At 43.3% G+C, this 20,095-nt stretch overlaps 1 protein-coding gene across 5 annotated transcripts in view; it reads right to left on the bottom strand.

The window, feature by feature from the left end:
- Mpped2 (metallophosphoesterase domain containing 2) overlaps positions 1-20,095 on the bottom strand; it is a 181,104-nt gene that overhangs the window by 81,335 nt on the left and 79,674 nt on the right. For 4 of the 5 annotated variants that reach the window (XM_006975856.4, XM_076570242.1, XM_042275876.2 and 1 more), the window contains one exon: positions 4,003-4,228. In XM_006975856.4, coding sequence (XP_006975918.1) covers positions 4,003-4,228 — 226 coding nt within the window. Of the gene's footprint in view, positions 1-4,002; positions 4,229-12,378; positions 12,477-20,095 lie in introns of all 5 variants that reach the window. The other variant, XM_042275879.2, reaches the window with a different exon arrangement.

The following is a 20,095-nucleotide window of genomic DNA, read 5'->3' as shown; positions in this document are numbered from 1 at the left end:
CTAACGAGCATGGCTGATTGCTTTTCTTTAGGTTCATGGAAGAAGTTGGTAAAGAAATGTAGCTAGAATGCAGAAAACTGTATTCCTGCCAAGTTTTCCCTGAGGCCAAGAAGCTCCCAGCAAAACTCATCTACACTTGCCATCCTTCCAAGGAGCCCCTTTCCTTCCAGACTGGCATCCCATTTACAACTTCTGCCGTTTGGGACACCCGATTTTCTCAGACCCATACAATCACATTCAAATCGTCTGCGTTGGAGATGTAGAAAACAGTGTGGCGCGTTACAGTTGCAAACACTCAGGAACGCTGAGATGCACTGCCAGCTATTTCCGGTATATAAATTCCTGTTAAGTTGTGAATCGGGAAACAACAGGATTCGCTCTAGTCTTTAGGAAGCTTTCAGCTATGACACAATTTATGAGCATAAAATGAAGGCAGATGACTATTCCTTTTCTGAAGTTAAACCATGGAACAATCCTTTATTTCATTTTATCTTATGGGGGACATGATGCTACAGAGCTAGCCCAGGGCCCTTGTGCACACCAAGCATGTCTTCTAAAAATCAGCTACACTCCACTGTTATACTTTTAAAATTCAAGAGTTAGAGCAATTTCCTTGGTCTGGCAGCAACTGCTTTGAGAAACCCATGGATGGCTGGATGGAAATCCCGAGGACAAAGATTCTTGTTTAGATTTTTGTTTTTGAATGAAAACTACTACTATCACTATCATCAATTCAGAACTTAACGTTTCCTCTAGGAAATTCACTGGAAAGCATGGAAGTCAAAATTAACTGGTTTCTATTGTTTTGGAATATCTATGGGCTACTGAGGAGGGATTTACCTCTAGTGAAATCTCAGGGATACAATAATAATGATAAAACCTTAACTCCTGAAATGAGAAATGTACTAGCTGTGACATAATTTCACTGAAATTTTGCTTCTATCCAAATATTTAATAGTAAAAGAGATCATAAATTACATAAGACATTAAATAACCATATCTACCAATATGTATTATCTTTGAAGATTCTAGCTTTGGTGAACATTTATGTGATTGAAGGATGAAAAGGCCGAGAATAGACATCATTTCTTCTGTTTCATATCCTAAATCCAGAAGTCACATGACTCATCTAGTGTCACCCAATCAGCAGAGGCTGAACCAAGGTCAGAACACATCCATTTGATTCCTGGTACATAGTCATGTAGAGAAGCCAGGGAGCATCAGTTAGTCCACTGCTTATGGTAACAGCCACACTTCTCAAAAGTTAACTCAAGGCTTGCAGTCTTCTCTATGCTGTGGCCATATTAAGTTTATGTTGAAAACAACCATGTGAGGAAAGTGATGCTCATTTTACAGATGAGAAAACAGAGTGGGGAGATGTTAAAAATCAAACAAAACAAAGACAAAAGAACTCATCCCAGATCCTGGGGAGGATGTGGTAGGAATGGGAAATAAGGTCCTCCCCATACAGAAACGCTCAGGGAGAAATCCCCAAGTCAGTGTTCAGTAGCCCTAGGAACCTCCATTTAAACAGAACACCTTCAGAGCGACATATAAACAACTGGTGTCTCGGGAGAATGGGTGGAATGAAACCCCCTCCTCTCACTCTGCTTTCTGGATTAAAACAAAAACAAAGTACCAACAATTTCAGTGGCTGGGACAAATCCCACCTACAGATGCCCCAAATCCCACCTACAGATTCTCTTCTTTTAAAGAAGTATTCAGCAGGAACAAGGGGTCAAGACTTATGGAAATCTCATACACACTACATGGAATGCTACCTCAGGACAACATTTCAAGACACAAATCAATGCTGCCCAGTTTCTGGCTTCAACTACCTTCTCCTATACTGAATTAATTTTTTTAATGATTAAAAATATCTTAAATGATAGTAATCTAGTTTTGATATAAATTTTGTCTCCAGCATGTACCAAACACCCAGACTAGGTCATAACCCATCATACTGGGTATTTCAGTCACCAATTTGTTTTCACATCTTGGGACACTTCAGTGTCTGCCTTGGGATCCTAATCATCCCCTCATTCATCACAGCTGTAATTTTGTTTAGTTAAGTTCTGCCTAAACAGATTTAGATCAGCTTAAACCATGGAGGATGCTCCCCCCCAGCCCCCGTCATTGTTTCAGTAATTAGCAATCTGGGGTCTTTGAAAGCACTGATTGTTCACAAACAGTCCAATGTCCTGTGCCTTCTGAAGATTGTTCAAAAATACCAGATGAGTTTGAAGAAATGATTTTAGCCAACACGTCAAGTTTCTCTGACAAGCAGAGGTCATTCTTCAACTCTTAAGCTGCATTAAGAATGGGACTGGGAAGTGGAAAATGCTCACATCCTGTCCCGTATCCAGAACCACTGATGTCAACACCCTGCTTCACCCTGAGATCACTTTTCAGATCGCAGCTGAACAGGACTCATGTCTGCAATTTATCCTATTACCCTCTGCCATCTTCTCATGCATAAAAATAAATGGATGGATTTTAACAGAGTCAAATTTAACCTGCACATTATGACCACTAATTATTACATTTCCACCAGCACGACCAGCACTACTCAGCCCCTGGGCCACACGTAGCCAGACTTGCAGGTAGGGCTACCATTCACTACCATGTTGTTTCCTAAGCAGTCATTTAACCTTCCATGCCTCAATTTGCTTATTTGCCAAATGAGAATCACAGTGGTACCTAAATTCTCCAGGCAGACTGAAGACTAAATCAGACCACTGATAAGAACAATGGACTTAGAACAGTGCCCAGCTTATGCCAGTTAATGAGAAACTTGTAGTCATTGTCAGGTTGAAGTACAAACAAAAATGTTCTGCCCATACCCCCTATCAGTCAGGAATACCAATTAGTAAGGGGGGGGAAAGAGGTTTTTTTTTCAGACAGAAACCAAACCTTTGAGTGAAGAGGCAATCGCAGCCCACTCTCCACTCTTCCTGAAGCCCTATCCTCGGCTTGCAGCAAAGGACCTGGGGGCTCTTCCAGCCAGGATGGGGAAGGTTAGTTGGTCTGCTCGATACACACAGATAGTCCTAGAATTATCTGATACAGATAACTCCAGTCAGACATTCTCATTTTAGAGATGGAAACATTGGTCTGGACTGAGTGACTTGCCCAAGTCTACCCAAAAACACAGTGGCAAAGCCAAGAGCAGAAAAATGGTAATTGTCATCCTAAACGAATTACCAGGTTCTCTTCTCAGTCCATTGCACAGTGACATCTACATGATCTTTTGACGGCTGGATAAACGGTACTATTTGTTTTCATCACTTTAAAGGTACAAAATCTAAGGTTCAACGTGCAGTGATTTCTTTAAAACCTGGCAATGAAAACGGGCAGAACCAAGCTCCAGAGTCCCCCTATAAGGCCCCTAGGACACGTGCCTGATGCATGTGTTCCAGAGCACAGTTCTAGATTCCTAGTAGAGTGCTGTCTGTCAATCAACAATCTCCAAATCTGCCTGAGCATCTGTCTCATCTGCAGACCCTTTTAAAATACCATTTTTTTTCAGTTTCTTGAAAGGAGGAGAATGGGGGGGGGGCTTTGAGACTAGAGTTTCAAAACCTATTTCTACAGAGCTGGTCAGTCTGATGCGTAGAGAGACTTGGGAAAACTTGATCTATATGCAAGGCATTTCACAACTGCTTCCAGTAGAAGTGAAAGAGGAGCACTCTCATGAAATGTTCAGAGTAGCTAAATCTGTCAAGAGCAACAGGGTGGTCTTTCAAAAACATTTCTATGTGACAGACACATGTAGAGCCTCAGTTACAAAACTACATTGGTTTCTACTAAAGCTTTACACTCATTCTTGTAACCTAAAGGAGTCTGTTTGACGATGAAAATAATACTGTGATATTCAGCAGTAGCAGATAATGTGCTTGGTCAAACCAATCACCTCCCCTTCCACCCTAGCCATTTTCCTTTAAAGCAGTTAAGACCCAAACATGTTTTCTTGGTTTCTGACCCGTTTGAGTGAGCACTTACCAAGGTGCACCGTATATCCTGAATCCCTTCACGGTTACCTCTGAATCTTGCAAGTAAATACTGTTTGTCAGGAGGGACTGGACATTGTCAAAGTCCTCTGGCTTCAACTTGGACACAGAGGGGAAACGGTAGTAGTCCTGTTTAACGAGGTCAGCCATGAATTCCTTATCAAACGTCAGTTCATGATTCCCAGCAATCACAATTTTATATTCATATGGCAGGTTTCCTGTAATAACACGAAGAAGGGGGGGGGGGAAAGCACCAATTAGCACATTCATTTCCCATCACAAAATACAACAGCCAAGACTGTGATTAGCAGACGGCTCATCCGAATGAAATGCTCATACATTTCTTTCTATTTCCATGTAAATCAAAATTGATGGCTACTCTTTTAAGCTACCCAAAGTGACAATAAACCAAGATAGGAAGCTAAGGAGTGAAATGGCCACTAAGAAGGAATCCAGCCTTCCAGCTCCAGTTCCCTCTGGATTCTACAGATCCACTGTGAAGAATCTATGCAAAACAATTATCCAGTCTTTTGTCCTGGTTTTTAAAAGACTGACCATGATCCTGAAGAGAAGGCTTGGACTCAGTCTGGTTCTCAGAAAATAAGACAACCAAGTATTTTTAACAGCATGCAAAAAATGCTAGATTTTAGTCCACCCTTCAAACAAAAGACGTGGCACATTCAAGCCTTCTACAGTGCAGATAAGGAACCTACGGTGTCAGATTGCAAGTCTCATTTTACATTTACCTTTTGGCTTTTCAGTAAACAGAACATTATTAAGGGGCCGTGATTGGAAGGCCAACTTTCCTCCCCTTGGGATGGGAGAGGAAACTGTAAAGCTTAACCCCCTTTTAATATTTATGCTATGGAAATTCGAGTTCTCGGTGTGCGCTTTTTATGCAAAAGTTTCCCGATCGAAATGAGATAATTCTGGGAAGAAGAATGAAAGCTATAAAGGAAAACCTAAACACCAGACTTCTGCATAGATTTATAATGTTTGAATAAAGTACAGGTCATACATATTAATAACTCACTATGATGCTATAAGAACCAAAATTCCAAGGGGAGATAGAACCAGGCAGCCATCCCCATCCTGAGATTAATGCCTTTTTTGCTGCCTCTACCCATCTCTCAAAATTCGCCACTGGGCTATTGCTCATTTTATTTTATTTTGGAGTGGAAAAAAGGGTGGCATGATGGCACATATAATTCCACCTTGACTCCTGGGTCCGATGCAAAATTAATGCTGCCTGCTATTCTGGGAAGAATTAAGGTTACCCTGAGTAGGAAATAGAATACTCTTGTAAGAATTGATCCTTACCAGCAAGCCAGAGTTGATGATTTAATTAAGGAAGCTTAGTGGGAGAAACTTTTTACCGGGAGTAGCAGTAACTTCTGCCATCGGTACTTGGATTTCAGCAGAGTAATCTGTAAAGACTGTTCTGTAGAGCCCTGGCCATGCCAGCAGCCTGAAGCACAGGCAGCTGCTAGCACAAGTGTCTTCTAAGACAGTGGCGACGTTTTATAAGGTGACAAGTTTTCCTCAGCTCTTGATTTGCAGTTTCTACAGGTGACAGAATCACATGTACATCATGTGCTGTAGTGGGGAGACTCGAGAGCAGGGGGAAGGCAGTGAGAGAAAATGAGCGAGGGAGTGAGAACCACGGAGGCCAGGGGTCAAGGGACACCTGCTGACCCACGCACACTGCTGTGCGACACACCTCTGGCCCCGGTTATTTTCAGGGCTGCCCAGAAGAGTGCAACAGAAGTGGGAAGCCACTCTCAGAGGCATGCTTATGCAAGTTGGGCAATTAGGAGCGTGATGTGGGTTGCAAACGCCTTAGAACGGTGCTGCTCTTTTGCGCGATTCCTGCCCCTGAAGCACAGACGAAAATGGATTAACAAGGCCTCACATTCCCAGCACTGCCTGCACTCAAACGATGAGGCCCCACAGCTCTGCTCTCACAGCTTTGTGGTTAGATAATGCACCCACAGATTCACCTGGGTTCTTCAAGTCAGAACAGGCTAAAAATGTTTGTGCGAGCATCAATCTGATCTGAGGCAGGTCCTGTCTGAGTGGACCTTAGCTGCTGGTTCAGTCCCCACTGTGGCCCTCTCTCTCCTCTGTTGGTGATGATGGGCTTGGAAACTCAGTCAGCAGTCACCACCGCTTTCATAAGAGGTGTTGGCTTCTCACTACGCCCTCGTTTTAGATATTTGGTTTAGAACGACTGAGGGATTAAGAAAGACACTGGGCCAAAGAAGTACACCCCCCCCCCCCCCCCCCGACTACACCCCTGCTTCAACTGTTCCAAAACAAACAAAAAATAAAAGGTGAAACTTCTGCGAAGTAAATCCTCCCCAGGAAAGCAAGCAACCTCGGCGTCTTCTAAATCGGATTTCAGAGACTCCGCTAGAGAAGGAGCCACCAAAATGAACAGCCGCGGGAGCGGTGATGGTATTTACACGCCGCCAACAAACTCATCTCACTCCGAGAATCCAATAGCAGTTTCCAAGTTCCACCCTGGGTTACCTGTGTTATGAGATTGTCTGACAGATTTTCTTTTCTGCGGAGCTGACCTTTCATCTATAATCTGCCAACCTTTCTGTTTTATATGAAAAGCGTAAGCAGGGCAGCTGACAAATCTCCTGTTACTTGATGGCATTTTCTTTCTTTCTTTCTTTTTTTTTCCCACAAGACTAGATTAATTTGGAAGGCTCTGCAGTCAAGCTTCAAGCTTCTTGGTATTCAAATAGCATCACTTTCAAATTGTCAGACAAAGAGGTGCCTGCCTTTATCCATTTTATTCAGATCAGGCCATCTAGGCCAACCCACTTGAATAAAAAGCAAGGCCATATTCTACTTTCTTAACGCAGAAGAAATCCCTGCTCTGTGGAACCCAAAGAACTACCCAGTGGAATTAGACAGTGTGTCCTGGGAATGAAAGACAGGATTATTCTAGGTGGAAGTGGAAAGAAACCCTCAGTAAAAATGTTAAGGAGTTAGTATATTCTTTAAATGCATAGTTGGAAAGCTAGTATAAGTGTTTACAGCATTATTTTCATACATATGTAACAAAAATACATATGTAATATGCACATATATATGTATAAATGTATATATTTATATGTAACTGTCAGGACATTTTTAAAAAACTACAGTACAGGTAAGTTACAGGTATAGTAACAATGTCACAATGGTAACAAATGAATAACTGAAATATGAGAATCCGGCCATCAATTCAGGGGACAGCTAAAGATTCTGTGTGGGCAGATAAGCGGTCAGCAACATCATGTTCTGTCTCATTATAGCGACTCATGGGCTGAGCATGTTAACTCAGGCCTATAATTACAGCGTTGAGGAGGCCGAGTCTGGAGGACTGCCACTAATTCAGTGCCAACCTGGGCTACAGAGTGAGACTGTGCTCCCTAAAGAAACAGATAGTGACGATAGGAAGGCCAACTGCCCCTCAGAGCTGCTGCTGCGGCTGCACAGTCTGAGCCACCTCACCTTCCTGTCACCTGCTAGCCTCCAAAGCAGACACCATAACGTTTTCAGTCAACTCCCAGGGCTACCAACTATGTGGACAAAGGAGGAGAAAAGGCCTCTCTGCTTCCTAGTCTTCACTTTTCCATTACTCCATCTTGGTTACAGCTTGTATTTCTATAAGCTGGGACTCTTCATCCACACACACCTCGCCTTGGTCTTCAATATCTTCCCTCTTGGGCATCAGTTCTTTACTGATGGAATCTTTTGTTTCGAGTTCATATTTACCCATCCCAATTAAATAAGAATAAGCAGCCAATGGCATCTAAACAGGTATGCCTCTGCAAACATGGTCCTCAATGGATCAAGATGCTTCAGCATTTTGCTTTGAAATTTCTGGAAGGCGTCCAGATATGATAAATTCAACCTACAGATATGTTAAGTTTAGTTCTTAACTGAATTTTACTTTTAAAAAACTGAACTAACATTTAGAAAGCAGAACACACACACACACACACACACACACACACACACACACACACACTTCAGAGCTTCCCACTTCTCGTGGAAAATAAAATAAATAAATAAATAAATAAATAAATAAATAAATAAATAAATCCAGCAATGCTCACAAACTCTACCAACCTTCCCACTCTTGCTGTTGCTTCTGCTTGGCCCTCATTGGCATTGCCTGGTGGGCCACTATAGTTTTACACCAAATAACACACAACTCCAGGCAATTTGGCTTCTGCTTTTATTATCCTCCAAAAGCTTTCCTGGAACATCCTAATAATTGCCTGGGGGACAAAGCAAAACTGATTCTCAGTTCTCACCCGGCTTGATCTGACCACAGGGACATCACAGTCTCTGCAAATAATCTACCCCCTTGGTTGCTGAGGCTGTACTCTCCAGATCCCCTTCTCTGCTGTCTAGGGCCACCTCTCTCTCCTTCCCCAGATGTCTCTGCCTCCTGTCCCACTCTATGACACTCTCCTTCATCCTCGTGTGTCTTCAGATATTATGTAGTGCTGTCTTGCCACGCTTTTCAAGTTTCTATTCTTAAGATTCAATTTTAAACCAGTACTACATGGGCCGTGGAGGAGCATGGGGTTGGGAGTGGGGGCCCTGCAGGCCCTACCGTGTATTAGCTGTATGACTTTGGACAGCTGCCTTTTGTTCTCAGGGTGAGGATGGCAGCAGCAGTGGGATTTAAAGCTTCAGAAGCAGATGCATGTCAGAGTAAACACGGTCACTACTGGAGCTCCAGGTTTTAGTTTTGCTTTTTATGTGTGACTCATCTCTTCCTTGATTTAAGGCATGGGTCGTGGTTGTGGTTTCTTGTTTGACTCAAAGAACTCAGTTTAATACTTTCCAATGGTAAGCACACAATTCATATTTGTTTAGTGATACAATGAATGAGCGTGTCCAAGAGCTGCCAGAAGCTTCTTAGACTCCAGAAACTAGGCTTGGCATCCTAGGCTGTGACAAAATATAACTCAATGTCACATCTTCTTCCAAGTGGAAGTTTTCATAAAGTGTCCTATTTTGTCACTGCAACATCTGGTCTACCAGCTAAGTTCCAGTCCATGCCTTTCAAATGATACTTTCTTCAAATATAAGTAGGAAAAAAAAATAGCGTGGACTGAGAAACTTTAGTGGGATTAAACGGGATCCTAAACAATTTCGGGCACTCTGGTCCTTCAACAGACATTAGCTGAGTTGTTACTTGTGGTTATGATGATGATGGAGACTACCCCTCCCATATGCCACCCAATAAGCCATTACTTCATCCACAGATCACATCACTCCTGATGCCACACACAACACCATTACCCTCAAAGAATCACAGTAGACAATGGAAAAGAAACCTCTGAAAACTATGACAGAATCTGGCAATGATCCAATATATCCTTAAGCAGTATGAGTGTTATCAGAATCAACAAGGCCATTGGGATAAAGAGAGGAAGCATGGTAGCCTCCAGCTTGTGCGTGGTGGTAAGTAAGACCTTCTAGAGAATTATCCTAAACATGCCACTTCTTTCCCGCTCTTTTCTAGGAGACATCCCTTGGCCTTTCATTCACAAAGGAGTAATAAGGAGGCTATCCAAATTCTATTCCTTCTATCAGCTTTTACTCCCTTGAAATGTCTCTGGTTTCCTCCTAGAGCCCGGTGGGTACCCTTTGTGTGTGTGTGTGTGTGTGTGTGTGTGTGTGTGTGTGTGTGTGTGTGTAGCAAAGAACAGGTATCAGCAGCACCCAATGCAGGCAGATATCTTCAGTTATGCAGTTTTCTTCAGCTACGTGCACATCAGGTGTAGGTCCTCACTCTAACGTAAGCAAAGGGACTGCGTCCTGCTCACAGCATCCTGAACTCAAGCAGCTCCAGCCAATCACAGCACAGAGGTAGGAGAATGTATCAGGGCAGGCTGGCATACTGGTGTGAGGTTTCCTCAGAGCTAAAGCGAGACTCAGGAGAAAAGCACAGGGCTGGGGGGAGGGACTTACTCCCAGATTTACCAGAACAGCTCTGTGTTCTTTGAATTTGCAATAGGAGGAAAGGTTACATTTGAAAAAAGATTTTTAAAAATGAATTAAAAATTTAAAAAAACAGCAACACGATGCCCTCCAGCTCCATTCTATGAATATAGAAAGCCACTACTAGAGAGATGCCGCTGTTTGCCGTGTAGTTACCATCCACGTGGGTAGCACAGGTGGGACTAGACTCTAGACTTCCTCCCAAGCTAAAATGTGTATCATCTAAGGCCCAATCTGTTAGAACCTGACAATGCCTGGCTACGATTCCTCTGTTGCTTGAGTTCCTGAGCCACTTCCCCACCCATGGTGATCTTTTCTCTAGTTCTAGACTATATGTCCCTTTTCATTTGTACTATGAAACAGAATTCTCCATTCTAGATATTTCTCTGGCTATGTCATGGGCTTCTCCTGCATGAGACATGAGGGGCAGTGTCAGCCTCCTGCTATGACAACACATGTCCTGGCTTTTTTAAGGCATTCCCTAAATTCTACTGCAGCTGTTGGCATAATTTTCTTGCCTACTACCTCCCAGGAGAATCTGGGAGGGGAAGGGAGGGGAGGGGAGGAGAGGGGAGGGGAGGGGAGGGGAGGGGAGGGGAGGGGAGGGGAGGGGAGGGGGAGGGGAGGGGAGGGGAGGGGAGGGGAGGGGAGGGGAGGGGAGGGGAGGGAAGGATGTCAACTTGATGCAAGGCCTTAGAATGAATGTGTTGGCTATATTATAAGAAGTAGGACAAAGCTTGGACAGGAGAAAGGAAGTCCAAACTCAACATCTGTAGGAGCTGGTGAGGGATGGGATAACGCATTAAGCTGAAGTAGCTGGGGAATTAATAGAGGGTAGTCAGAAATGGGGCACTGGCACATCATTTTTAAATGATCATATACAAGTGTTGCTCTGGATAAATAAGATTCCCAGGATAGCTTGCTCCACTCCTTCAATAAAAATTAATGTGCCTCAAAATTAAGTATCATATAACGGCAGCCTATTTTTCTGCTATAAATCATTGCAGAAGGTATTCCAACAATTTGCTTTTCCAGGGCATCTGCCTTCCACATGGGCTTGCCTGACACTTTTCATTCCTCCTGAGTAGGGATTATGGGAAACGGGGCAACCAGAATGGCTCATTAGTTTGTGGCTAATAACAAAACCACCTTCTCCAGGCATATATTTTCAATCAAGAAACTGGTAAATAAGGCTAAATGATGGGCATCTCTTATTTTCATCTGCTAAAGCCATGGGGAAACCCCAGCACCCAGCACAGAAAGCATCCAAAGCCAACATGGCTCTCAAGGTTTCCTCTGGAAAAGAAAGCCTAGTTTTGAAGCACAACTTAAGATCTCTGATTTCTATGTACACTCCTCTCCATTCTCCCAAATTAGAGATTTTGAAAACATGTGAAGAAACCACGGTGATCGGTGTCATAAGACTGCCAGTCCGTAAAGCTTACTCCATAGCAGGAAGAGAGGAAACAGAGAGGTGAGGTCAGACTAGCAGAACATGCTGTGGCTCCCGGGTCCTCAGGAAAATCAGGCTCAGAAGCACAGCCTCCAGGCTCTCCTCCCAGGTGCTGGATAGCAACCTCACTTTGTAGGATCACAAGGAGCCCCGTCAATATTAAATACATTGTGATCATCACTGATCATTCCTAAACAAAGAGATACCGACAGACCGCAATCCAATCACATCCCTGAAACCTTCAGCCCTCCTGCAGCAGCAGGGATGCTTCAGAACACTGGTCCCAGACAGCAGCGGCGTCAGGGACCCTGTGACACCCTGAAGACAGGTAAGAAGAGGAAAATCTCCCTGCTTAAAATCAGTACATAGTTTTGATACTGTGATTCCAGGAGGACCCCAGAAAAAATGGTCAAAGCCCCGAAGACTATTTTACTGAGGAATGAGTAAGAAAAACTCAAGCTGGGAAATTGAGCAAGCAGAAGCTTCTGCGGGAGGATGAAAGGAGTAAAATAAGACCGGTGGCTAAGAGGCCAGAGGAAATGAGGCTCAGGGATTGTCCAGGGAGAGCTCCCTTCTCAGTTCCTCACTTGGTGATTTCTGCAAAGAGGGCCGAGTCCAGCCAGAAGCAAGAAGGGCGCACTGTTAGCTACGAGGATGCACAGGCCACCTGGAGCCTAGAAAAGACTTTGGTACTTGGTGTCCACAGCCCACGCATTAAATGGACACACAGACCTCCAGGAATCCCTCTGGGCTCCACATTTGCCCTCACTTGCCTCAGCTGCAAAACCACCAGGAACGTTCAGGCAGGGCAAGCTCCGTCTCTGACCTCAGTCTGTCCCCCGTCAGGCTCCATTAATTTTCACAAGTCCTGACAGCTCTCACGTGAATACTCACACTTGCTGATGGAGCCACACAGCAGGTTCAGACTGCTACCTTCTCCTCTGAAACTCATGCATTAGGGTTTCTTCCATGCTTGCAATGGGAAACCAAGTCTAAGAAATATTAAACACAGAAAACTAGATTACAATAACGTCAGGGCCGAGCTAGAATCCCAGGAGAATGAAGGAATGCTGAGTGAAGCCCGACAGTCCACGGCAGGAATTAAGGCGAGCATACAAAGACAGCAGAAAAGCCCCTCATCTTCTTCAGTCTCTTTCACAATGAGACTGCTAAGGTACCAGAGATGGCACAAGTGTTTGTTCCACACAAAGGAGAAAGTCTACCCCATCACCCTACTGCCCCGACCTGAATAGTAACCGATTCACTAACAATGAGTGACATAACTGAGAAGTGTAAAACCATGAAAGTGCAGCCTTTAGTGCTCACTACAGTTTAGAGACCATCAAGACATCTCAGAGACGTTGCTATTGTCCCCCAGCAACTTCTTGTTTACATCCTGTCTCAGCCATAACTCTATTACAACATAACTTACACACACACACACACACACACACACACACACACACACACACACACACTATCCACACCCATATGTATGTGCAGACACCATGAGGTAATAAACATAATGACTAACACCACCTTGTTCTCAATTGAGTAGCTCTAAGTTGCCACCCAGGCCAACATGTTGTGTGGTACATGTAAAGCTATTGTGCTATCTGCTATCTGTCTAGAGTGGCATCTGTCTGGCCGAGGATCACTCAGTCAGATAAACCACCATCTGTCTGGACAACAGCAGTCAAAGGCAGTGTATTCCACTGTTCAGTTTTATCCAACCTTTTCCTTACAGACAAGGGCCTTGACTTGTTCAGAACAATTTAGAACAGCATGCAACAAATTTGATCGGAATGGATTGTCTTCTAAAGACCCTTCAAGCTATCTCCTTCCACTACAGAAAGGTGGATCCAAATCAGGGTTTCATGAGACAGCACCAAGACAAATTGGTAAAGACACTGTCAAGCGTCATCTCAGTCGGGTGTGTGTGTGTGTGTGTGTGTGTGTGTGTGTGTGTGTGTGTGTGTGTGTGTGTGTGTTTATAGCCCTGAGCGGGGTGGGAGAATATAAATGTAAGGCATGGAGGAAGAGCATAGGCATCGGAATCACACCAACCTCAGATTACTTCCTTTGAAACTCAAATTGAAAGCATGCTATTTAACCTAATATTACTCATCAGAAGTAAAATTATATGATCTATCCTAAAGTGGCCATGGAAATTAGCCAAAGCAGCAAAGATTGGATACAATACCTGACACACAAAAGGTGATGACTACTCCTGTGATTCTGTGTTATATTTCGTTTTGCATTACAACTTCATTTGGGAGAAGCAGCCAGTCTCCTGCTTCCTCCCGAGCCCTTTAAGACAGTACTCAGTAAATGTCTTTATTAACAGAGAAGTGCCTATGACAAGGCTCTATGATGAGCTGACAAATATGTTGGATCTCTTCCCCACAAAGCCTTTCAAAAGCAAGTGAGAGGAAGGTGTTCCTCCCAGCGATGATGATTATAAAATAAGTGGCAATTATTCCACTGAATAATTAGGGGAACAAATGCAAATCCCGTGTGTTTGCATTTTACATCATTAGGCATGGCGAAGACCAAATTAAATAAAAATAACACAAGGCATAAAGGCCATATCTTTTAAGAGAAATAACTATTTTAGAGGCTTTTTAAATTCCCTCCTCCTTAACCTTGCAAATAGAAATTTAAAAAATCCTTTTGAAATCAGTGCTGTTCTAGAGCTTGCAAATATCGCTGGGGCCCGGGAATGTGGGGTTTCAACAGGCAGGGCTGGGCTGGGGCTGGGCTGCAGAAACCAGGGCTGACAGGGGAAGTGAAATCTCTGCCTTAACAGCACCACTGGGGCTAGATGAAAATGGTCTTCTGGAACTTGATTAAAACTAAATTGAAAAAGAACATATTTGGCTAATATTACATTAGACTAAAATATAGAAATGAACCCTAATACTCTCGAAATCTAATCAGAAAAAGCCATCTCAATTTCCAAACTTTCAAGGCATCTTCTTTAAATGCATCACAGATCAATTTACATGGTACTTTTGCCAATAAGCAAAACCAAATCACAGGTCGCAATTGGCTTATATTGGAAAGTGTGAGAGCAAATGCTAGAAAATGCAATTACGGAAAACAAACTCCATTTTCTCCCCTCTGAAGGGAATTTCGGGGAATATTTTATTGCCATCAAATAATATTTCTGAAGGCATCAATACACAATTCTATTTTCTTTTCAGAGTCCCCACACCCTGCAAATCTAATCCACTCTGCAGAGTATCGTGAAATTTAGAGAGAGGCCTACGAAAGGGGATATTACCTCTCACACACATCCTGCGTCAATTTTAATAATTTGCACTCTGGACAGGAAGTTGCTTTGAGTAACATTTAGGATCCAATAAAATTGACTTTTCCCCTTTTATAACTCAAAATGGTAATGAAGCACTGCAAGGATAAAATTCGCAAGGAAAGCCCGCAGGAGAGGTTATTTTGATCAATGGTGACAGTGATAAGATGGAGAGGACGGAGACTGCGTTTACTTCCTCTCCCAGGGCTTCTCTGCCTCCTCTCTCAATTGGCACCAATTACTTACAAGCAGGAACTGCATGCAATCAAGAGTTAATAAAGAGACTTTTACAGATGAACTTTAGCATGCTGTTCCTAGGGGCTCCTTAGACAAACTCTGTGCTCTGATGCCACGGCTCCCTTCTGAAATTCCACAATGTGTATTCTTAAGCCATAAAGTACTTCTAGAAAAGTCTGTCATGTCTCCTGAGGCCCGGCGTGTCTGGATGTGGAGTTTGTAGATCCCTGTCAGGTCCCCATCTTCTTCTGTTCTCATTATTTCCTAGTGTCTTGAGGACCCAGTTGCCAGCAGCTTACGCAACAGCTAAAGAGATAAGTTCTCATGGAGTCTTCTGGAACGCAGGCCTTGCCCTAAGTGGGATGTCTAAGCTCTAAGGTGTTCTTTAAAGCTCCTCTTTACCTAATTCACAGTGTTTTAAGGGATGTAGGCACTGGGAGTGTGCAGCCTCCTGAACACAGTTCCCACTGATGCAGTTCAATGAGCACAAGGCCGAGTGGCCCTTGTTCTGCCGCTGTGGACATCTGAAGTGAAGTGAATACACTCTGCCTTTGCCTTGAATTGTTTCTCACAATACACATCACTTTCAATCCCTTATCACATGCATCCCTACCCTCTTCCTACATACCCTCTTTAGTCGTCTAGATTTTGGCTCATTTCTGTGATGGCTAAACTGTCCCTCCCAAATTCACATGAGGAGGCCTTTACCCATAGTACCTCAACATACTCCAAGGATAAAACGATATCACAGTGGACTTCATCCAACTGGACTAACATCCTTAGAAGACCTGGATGTAAAGACACCAGAGGTATGAATGCATACAGGAAAAGCTGTGACCACGGCAAGTGACAGCCCTCTGCAAGCCTAGGAAAGATCCCTCAGGAGAAGCCAAACTCTGCTATAAATTTAGGTTTCTAGTCTCCAGAACTCTGGGAAATGAGTTCTTTAAGTCTCCCAGTCTAGTATTTTGTCTTGATTATCCTTAGCAAAAACAAACTCAGCTTTGTAAGAAGGCTCTGCATTGCTTAGTGTTTTCTGCACTAAGCTGGGTGAACTATCAATACAGGAACTGGAATGTTTATACCCCCTTACATACACATCACACTCATCCACTGTCTTAGTTAGGGTGTCTATTGCTGCAAAGAAACACCAAGACCAAAGAGCAAGCTGGAGAGGAAAGGATTTATTAGGCTTACACTTCAGCATTGCTGTTCATCACTGAAGGAAGTCAGGACAGGAACTCAAACAGGGCAGGAACCTGGTGGCAAGAGCTGATGCAGAGGCCATGGAGAGGAGCTGCTTACTGGTTTGCTCCCCATGGCTTGCTCATCCTATCTTCTTACAGGACCCAGGACCACCTGCCCAGAAATGGCACCACCCACAATGGGCTGGGCCCTCCCCCATTGATCACTAATGAGAAAATGCCTTACAGCTGGATCTCATCTAGGACTTTCCTCAACTGAGGCTCCTTCCTCTCTGATGACTCTAGCTTGTGTCAAGTTGACACACAAAACCAGCCAGTACACCCCCCTAAGTGCACCCAGATCCTTGAAGGTATATTCCAGAGAAAAGTCAAACTTGCTGGGGTAGTTGGGCAGACGTTCTGATATGGCTGAGACTCTCCTCTACTCCTCCAGTCACTCCTCTACTCCTCTCCTGAACTCTCAACTCAAGGGCTTTCAGTTCACAGAATAAGTATTTCTCTGCAAAAGCCCACTCTCTCCACCTTACTATAGACTTTGAGGTTTTCTGCATTCCCAGAAGCTCTCAATAATCATCTATCAAACAAATGAAGAATGAATAAGTAAAGAATACTTCTACCTTGACAAGGAATCATCTGGATATAACAGCTTTGTACTTTAATTTTGTAATCAACATGGCCTTAAAGTATTAAAAATCCTTATATTTCACTCTAAAATGCCATATATATATATATATATATATATATATATATATATATATATAAATGTATGATTCATTTGTGTGATTTGAATCATGTGTGATTCATTTGTGATTGAGAAACTAAATCCTCTTTTCTCCTTGACACAGGGTGTCAAGCATGTAGACCAGGCTGGCCTTTAACACATCCTTCTGCTTCAGCCTGCCAGGTGCTGGGATTACACTTATGCTACCATACCCAGCTAAATCTTTGTGTATGTGTGTGTGTGGGGTGAGTGTGTACATGCTTGCATGTGTGCACACACTTGTGCATATGCATACACTAGTGGAGGTCAGAAGTCAACAACCAGTGTCTTGTTCCATTGCATCTTATTTATTCATTTATTTTTTGAGTCCCTGTCTCTCATTCAATTAAAAATCACTGATTTGATATGCTGGCTGACCAGAAAGCCTACAGTGTCCATCCGCCATTTCTGCCACTCCCACTCAATGACAGGATCACAAGGACACCACATGCTGCCCAAGCTTTTACGTGGATGCTGGGGATCTGAACTCAGGCACTCATGCATGTACAAGTTCTTTACCGACCCAGGGATCTCGTCAGCATCCCAGCTGAACCTGATCTTGAATACGTGCTGTAAGGGGCCTTCTTGGTGGTAAAAGAGAAGCAAAGAGGGCCAGTGAAGTAAAGGCTAGACTTTGTTGACTGAGTGAACAAGTCAACAGATGAATAAATGAATGAAAGGACACACCCCACAAGTAATGCACTCTCACCTTGAAAGAGAAGGGAATTGTTTCTGCTGTCTACTATTACTCATTCAGGAATTTTCCCATCCTTTGCCCCCAGGATCCGGGATCCACACACAGAGTTACTAGTGTAGCCATTTACTATTTAAGGGAGGTGCCTGTCTTCAGTGCACCTCTTCATCTGAATGTTTTCCCCTCCCGTCCTCTCAGGCAAATCTCCGCTGTTTTGACAGCTGGCTCTGTAGAGGCCACTCTTTATAAATGAGCCACTGCCTGAGCCCATCCAGGACACATGCATGCATCTTCTCAGGCCCCCAAGCCACTGGGTCAGATGAAAGAATTTGTGCTCATTTATGTGCAGGCCCAGCTCCTTTCTTTTACTTCCAACAGAAAAACCAAGGGGCAGCTGACCTCCTCTCCTCTGAGTCCAGGCTGACTGAATTCCAAACGTGCAGAGACCTCAGCGATCAGAGTCCTTCCTGCCGTGGAATGGAAAACCGAACCCTTCCAAGACTACATGAGTCCACCAAGTTCACCCAGTGTCGTAGTTACAGAGGGGATGCCTGTTTCTGCAGATGGATCCTCTCCTCCTCCACTGAGTCACACGGGGTGGGGCGGGGGATAGTCTGAGACAACTCTTGTGGCTTGCTTTACAGATCAGAAGAATTCAGTTTAGAGGAACTGAGAGGCTTTTCTGAAGAATGTGATCATTCTCTAACCACCAGGGTAAATTCCTAAAATTAAAACCCACCGCTTCTGTAGGTAACACCAATAATATACAAGGTATACACAACAAACTGTTCTCTCAGAGACTGATGGCGACTCAGGTTTCATTCTTGGGATACTCTATCCATTTTTATCTCATCTAAGATATCTCCTACAGGCTCAGACATGAGAGACTTGGTTGCCAACTGGTGGGCCTTTGGTAAGGGGCTGGCCTGACCAGTGGATTCATCTCTTAATGAAGTCATACTCAGGTGCTGTGATTGAGAGGAGGGACACAGTTGGGAGAAGCGCTCACTGGGATTTGTCCTGGAAAGCTCTATCTTGTCCCTGCTGCTTCCTTTCTTGTCTTTTGCTCCCGGGCCACCACGGATTGAACAGTCTTCCTCCTCCACAAGCTCTTAGTGCTGTAACATCTTCCCTGGCTCCCGCCCAAAGTCAGGGAGCTGTTAGAGGATGGATGGACTGAAACCTGTGAGATCAGGAACCCAGACAAGGCCTTCCTGCTCTAATCTGTCTTTCTCAAGCGTGTGTCACTGTGGTGACAGTCTGTCTGACACAGCCCATGGTTCTCTTTCAGTCCCTGCCGGTATAGTTCACAGCCACTTTCTTACACAGAAGGTATCTGGTTGGCCATTTTAATTGTGAGTTTATATCACAGTAAGCTAAGGTGACAGAAACTGCCTCCCTGATCCAGTCACAGTTCTTCCAAATTTTACTTCTTCCTCCAATACAATTAGTGAAACATCCTTAATAAACTTCAGCATACCAATATTGGGATACCAATATCTCAATTTTTCTTTTATGTATCAATAGCTAAAAGGCTATATTTAATTACACTCAACCAATAAGGCACCCCCCCCCCCACTTCCTCTCAAATAAAGTGGTTTGTCAAAGGTTTAGAGGATAAATTGTCCTAGATTGTTATCTTGTGATATGTAGCTTACTGTGATGATAGTTTCATCTCTATGTGGTTCTAACACACCAGCCTTTATTGTTTTGAACTGGGATTATTCTCCTCACAGAGAACTACATTTCTTCCTTGAACAATAGCCAAGATTACTGGCTCTTAAATGTTGAAAATGGAGAGCAGAAGTTTCTTTGAAAACAAGTTACATTTTATTTATTTTATTTTTATTAGTTCCTGGAGAATTTCAAGTTTCATACTATGTGTTTCGATTATAAACTTTTATTTTTCTTTTAAATTGAATTCCTTTAGTGAGTTATGGCAATCAGATATACTGAAGGAAGACAAAAAAAAAAATCGTAGGCTCTAACTTAAGCACTCAGGATTTAAACACTTATGTTTAAAGCCATCCAAAACCTCCAGTATGACTGGAGGACAGTACTTTGAGTTAAACTGTTCTTTTTTGTTGTTTTGTTTTTTTGTTTGTTTGTTTTTTGTTTTTACTTTTTAATTCTGTTGCATGAAATTTCATTTTCAACTCTAATTCTCAGATTCTCTCACTTTGTGATTTAAGTCTCCTTTTTCTCCTTTTTTTTGTGGCTCTGTCTATGTTCCTATGTGGGGGAATGCTTACCTGTGTGTCTATGTATGTGGAGGCCACAGGGTAACATTGCTGTGTTCCTATGACACTCTCCATTTTATCTTTTGAGACAGTCTTTCAATGAACCTTGAGCTCATTAGTTGGCTAGAATGATTGGCCTAAAAGCCCCTGGATCCAAACAGC

Source organism: Peromyscus maniculatus, chromosome 4 (assembly GCF_049852395.1).
Source record: "Peromyscus maniculatus bairdii isolate BWxNUB_F1_BW_parent chromosome 4, HU_Pman_BW_mat_3.1, whole genome shotgun sequence".
Lineage (NCBI taxonomy): Eukaryota > Metazoa > Chordata > Mammalia > Rodentia > Cricetidae > Peromyscus > Peromyscus maniculatus.
The sequence above is the reverse complement of the archived record's forward strand: the minus strand, read 5'-3'. Positions and strand labels throughout refer to the sequence as shown.